We start from the raw sequence: 3,485 nt of genomic DNA on the forward strand, positions 1-3,485 counted from the left end.
GGGCAGCCTTGACTGCTCCTACCCTAGAGTGCACTGAGGTTCCCCATCACCTGCCTGCCCCATCCTCACCACTGCCTCTCTGTCTCCAGCGCAAGGCCATCGAGCGCTTCTGTAGCGAGGTGAAGCGGCTGTGCCATGCCGAGCGCAGGAAGGACTTTGTCTCGGAGGCCTACCTGCTGACCCTGGGCAAGTTTATCAACATGTTCGCAGTCTTGGATGAGCTGAAGAACATGAAGTGTAGCGTCAAGAATGACCACTCTGCCTACAAGAGGTCAGGAACCTTCCCTGCTCCCCGAACCCCTCTCACAACCCTTCTTATTCCCTGGTAAGAGTTGCTATCCCGAAACCCAGCTGCCATTCCAGGGTGGTTTGAAAAAGATGGTTTTGAGCCACGGCTTCGGAAGAGTTGATGTTGGCCAGGCTTGACCACCCAAGATGGAATCTGGTCCTTGCTTTCCCATCTGGGGAACAGCCTGCCTCTCTTGTGGTAGGAAGATTAGCATAAGCAATCACATTGTCGCTTTCTGTGAGAGACAGAAAGCCACAGCTTGTGTCCCAGAACTACAGAGCCCAAGCAGACATTCCTCTAGTTAACCCAGCGGCCACGGCGGTTGCCTAGATCTCTTCACCACTTCTCTGCCTCTCTGTGGGCTTCTTTGTCAGGCAGGCCCCTGCTATGACCTCCTGCTAGCCTATGGTATAACCCCAGCCTTTCAGGAAGGAACTCCTCACTTTCTAACTGCATTTGAAAAATCCAAGCCAAGATTGCCATCAATCCAACTTGCTGATCCCTCCCTCAGATACTGAGTGTGGTGGAGGCTAACTGAGCCAATGGCTGAGTTAGGGGTCCTTGTCATCGTTGACAAGGACTGGAATTGGGAGGGGGTCATTCATCTCCAGAAACTAGGATATAGCCAGTCAATGACAGGGAGCATGCAAAGCGACAAATCCCCAGGAGTTGGTTGAGGCTCAGATGAGGGCCACGGCATCTGTACATACCTCCTGGAAGAGTTGTCCATATTACTGGCAAAGGACGACCCTATCTCTGAGCTACACCTCCTCAGGTTTCAAGATAACAAGAGAAAGAATATGGCAGATTGAATTTCACAATTCTCCCGGGTCAGATGTGAAACCGGGGTTGCCCAATAGTTAGAGCCCATCTCAAGGCCGACTCCAGATGCCACAGATGGCCACCATCGCAGCATCCTTCCCCATACACTCCCTGCACTGGCCCACCACTTCCATCGTGACCGCAGCCAACATCTGTGTCCTGCAGCAGGCAGGAGTGTTATCGCCATTCTCACAAGCTATTGTGACATGAGTTGTGCCTTGCTGGGTTAAGCCGGGACACACGGTTAAGACCAGCTTGTGTTCTTCCTCCTTCCGTCTGCCATCCGGTTAGGTTAGAGGCACTTGCGCTCCCATGCAGGGCTGTGCATGGGAGTGTTGAAGTAGAGACAGATCTTCCATCCTTGCTACTTGGAGGGCTAAGGCGGGAGAATTATCCGCTGGGCCTAGCGGCACAGGAGTACAATATGGTTTCCATCAGTTCAAGGTTTAGAGTGATTTTGATACCAGCCTGAGAAAACTTAGCAGGACACTCTCAAAACTGAGAAGTGGTAGAAGGGTAGGGGGACGTCGCTCAAAGGTCAAGTGCTTGCCCAGCATGCCCATGCTTGCCCTAGATCTGATCCCTGGTACTGCAAACAAACCCGAAAATAGGATATTGAGATTTTCTATAATGAACAGAACACATAAAAAAAAAATGAAGCTTCCTGCCTGTGGTTGCTCTGCAGGACTCACTGTGCAGCTTCCCTGGAGGTCCTGGCCAGGCTCAAGGTCTCATTGTTCCTTCCTGGTTTCCATCTTTTAACTCCGCAGCTGTCCTGAGAAAGGATGGCCAAACACACTTTCCTTTGACCTTGGAGCCACCTGCAATGCTCAGAGCCTCTTGGCCTGAAGATGGTGACCCTCTTAGGCTGAGTGGGTGCAGACTCCTCTGCACCCGGTTATCCCTTCCTTCCCTGCGTTTCAGAGCGGCCCAGTTCCTAAGGAAGATGGCGGACCCCCAGTCCATTCAGGAATCTCAGAACCTGTCTATGTTCCTGGCCAATCACAACAGAATCACCCAGGTGAGGACAGGTCCCCTGTTCATCTTGCCTGGTATGCCAAGGAAGCAAAGGTGGGGCCTGAGGCTCAGAGGGCTCCAAGGGACAGCACACAAACTCCGTCCGCACTTGTTTCCCTGCCCTTCATGAGAGTAAAGTAAAGCTACCATCAGTGGCCTCTCCCTGTTCGGTTCTCCGAAAGGTTCCTGGGCAGGGCTGTGGGCCCCACATCAGCCCCTAGGCTGAGAACAAGCCTACCCTGGGTCCATTATCACATCTCAGGCCAAGTCACAGATTCAGTTAACTCATCCATAAAGTGGGCATATTATCTTGGGACTGATATGAGGATATAGCTCATAGAACTAGATTGAAAAATAAAGAATGAACCAAAAAGCCCTCAGAACATGACCAAGGGCCGGGGGAGGCACAGTTAGAGTCACTGCCGTCAGTGCACCCTCTGGCCCTTCTTTCCCCTTGCTCCTGTCCTAGCTGGACCTGCCTCACCATAAGTTCAGTACCAGCAAGAGTTTCTGCAGCACCCAGGCCAACACAGAGCGGGACCCTGATGATCCCAGGAGTTCTCAGACTTGTTTTCCTCATCTCAAAGGCCTGGAGGTGGCAGAGCCTTTTTGGTCACTGCAGAAGGCTGTGGAGTCACAGCCCCTAACTGTCTGTGGAGAATCCCAGCAATGCCCTCCACTGAGTATCCAGTAGGGGTCCAGAGAAAACCCTGCTAACAGGGCTACAGAGAAACCCTCCTTAACAGGAAGTGTTTTGATGTTCCTGAGTCCTGCCAGCAAGGAGATACCTACCTACCTACCGTTACCCCTTCCGCTGGGTGGGTCTTCTTCCTGCCTTTGTCTGAAGAAACCTCATAGAGAAGTCCACACCCTCCAAACCAAACTGCAATTACTGCAGGCCCGATTGCTCTAAAGCTGAGCTGCCGGGAGTGCACTCTACCCCCAGAACCACCATGGTTAACATGGGAGCCCAAGGGCTTAGGTTTCCGGCTGCAGAGGTGAGCAGAAACTACCAGCTATCAAGGGGGAGTCAGGTATCAGCACCTGTTGTCACGAAGGCTCCCTGCTCCTGGAACCTCAACTGAGACCAAAGTGCTCATTTATCCTGCCCAGCTCTGGGCTTTCTGGGTGGTGTCAGAGGTTGCTTGCTCTGCCTGACCAGCAGGTGGCGCTGTTGTTTAGTGTCTTCACCAGCAATTGGAAGTGATTCCAGGCTACGAGGAACTGCTGGCAGACATTGTTAACATCTGTGTGGATTACTATGAGAATAAGATGTACCTGACACCCAGCGAGAAGCACATGCTGCTCAAGGTAAAGCTTTCCCACCTCACACGTGTGTGTGTGTGTGTGTGTGTGT

At 52.3% G+C, this 3,485-nt stretch overlaps 1 protein-coding gene across 1 annotated transcript; it reads left to right on the plus strand.

Annotated features, from left to right (window-relative positions):
- Positions 1-84: 84 nt before the first annotated feature.
- Positions 85-3,461, plus strand: LOC101994484 (cytoplasmic FMR1-interacting protein 2; the record flags this gene model as incomplete). Its single annotated transcript, XM_005372354.2, has 3 exons — positions 85-271; positions 2,036-2,132; positions 3,311-3,461. Coding segments are annotated over exons 1-3 (319 nt in total), but the record flags the coding sequence as incomplete, so codon positions are not given.
- Positions 3,462-3,485: the final 24 nt, after the last annotated feature.

The sequence above is a fragment of the Microtus ochrogaster genome, unplaced genomic scaffold, assembly GCF_000317375.1.
Source record: "Microtus ochrogaster isolate Prairie Vole_2 unplaced genomic scaffold, MicOch1.0 UNK2421, whole genome shotgun sequence".
NCBI classification, from domain to species: domain Eukaryota; kingdom Metazoa; phylum Chordata; class Mammalia; order Rodentia; family Cricetidae; genus Microtus; species Microtus ochrogaster.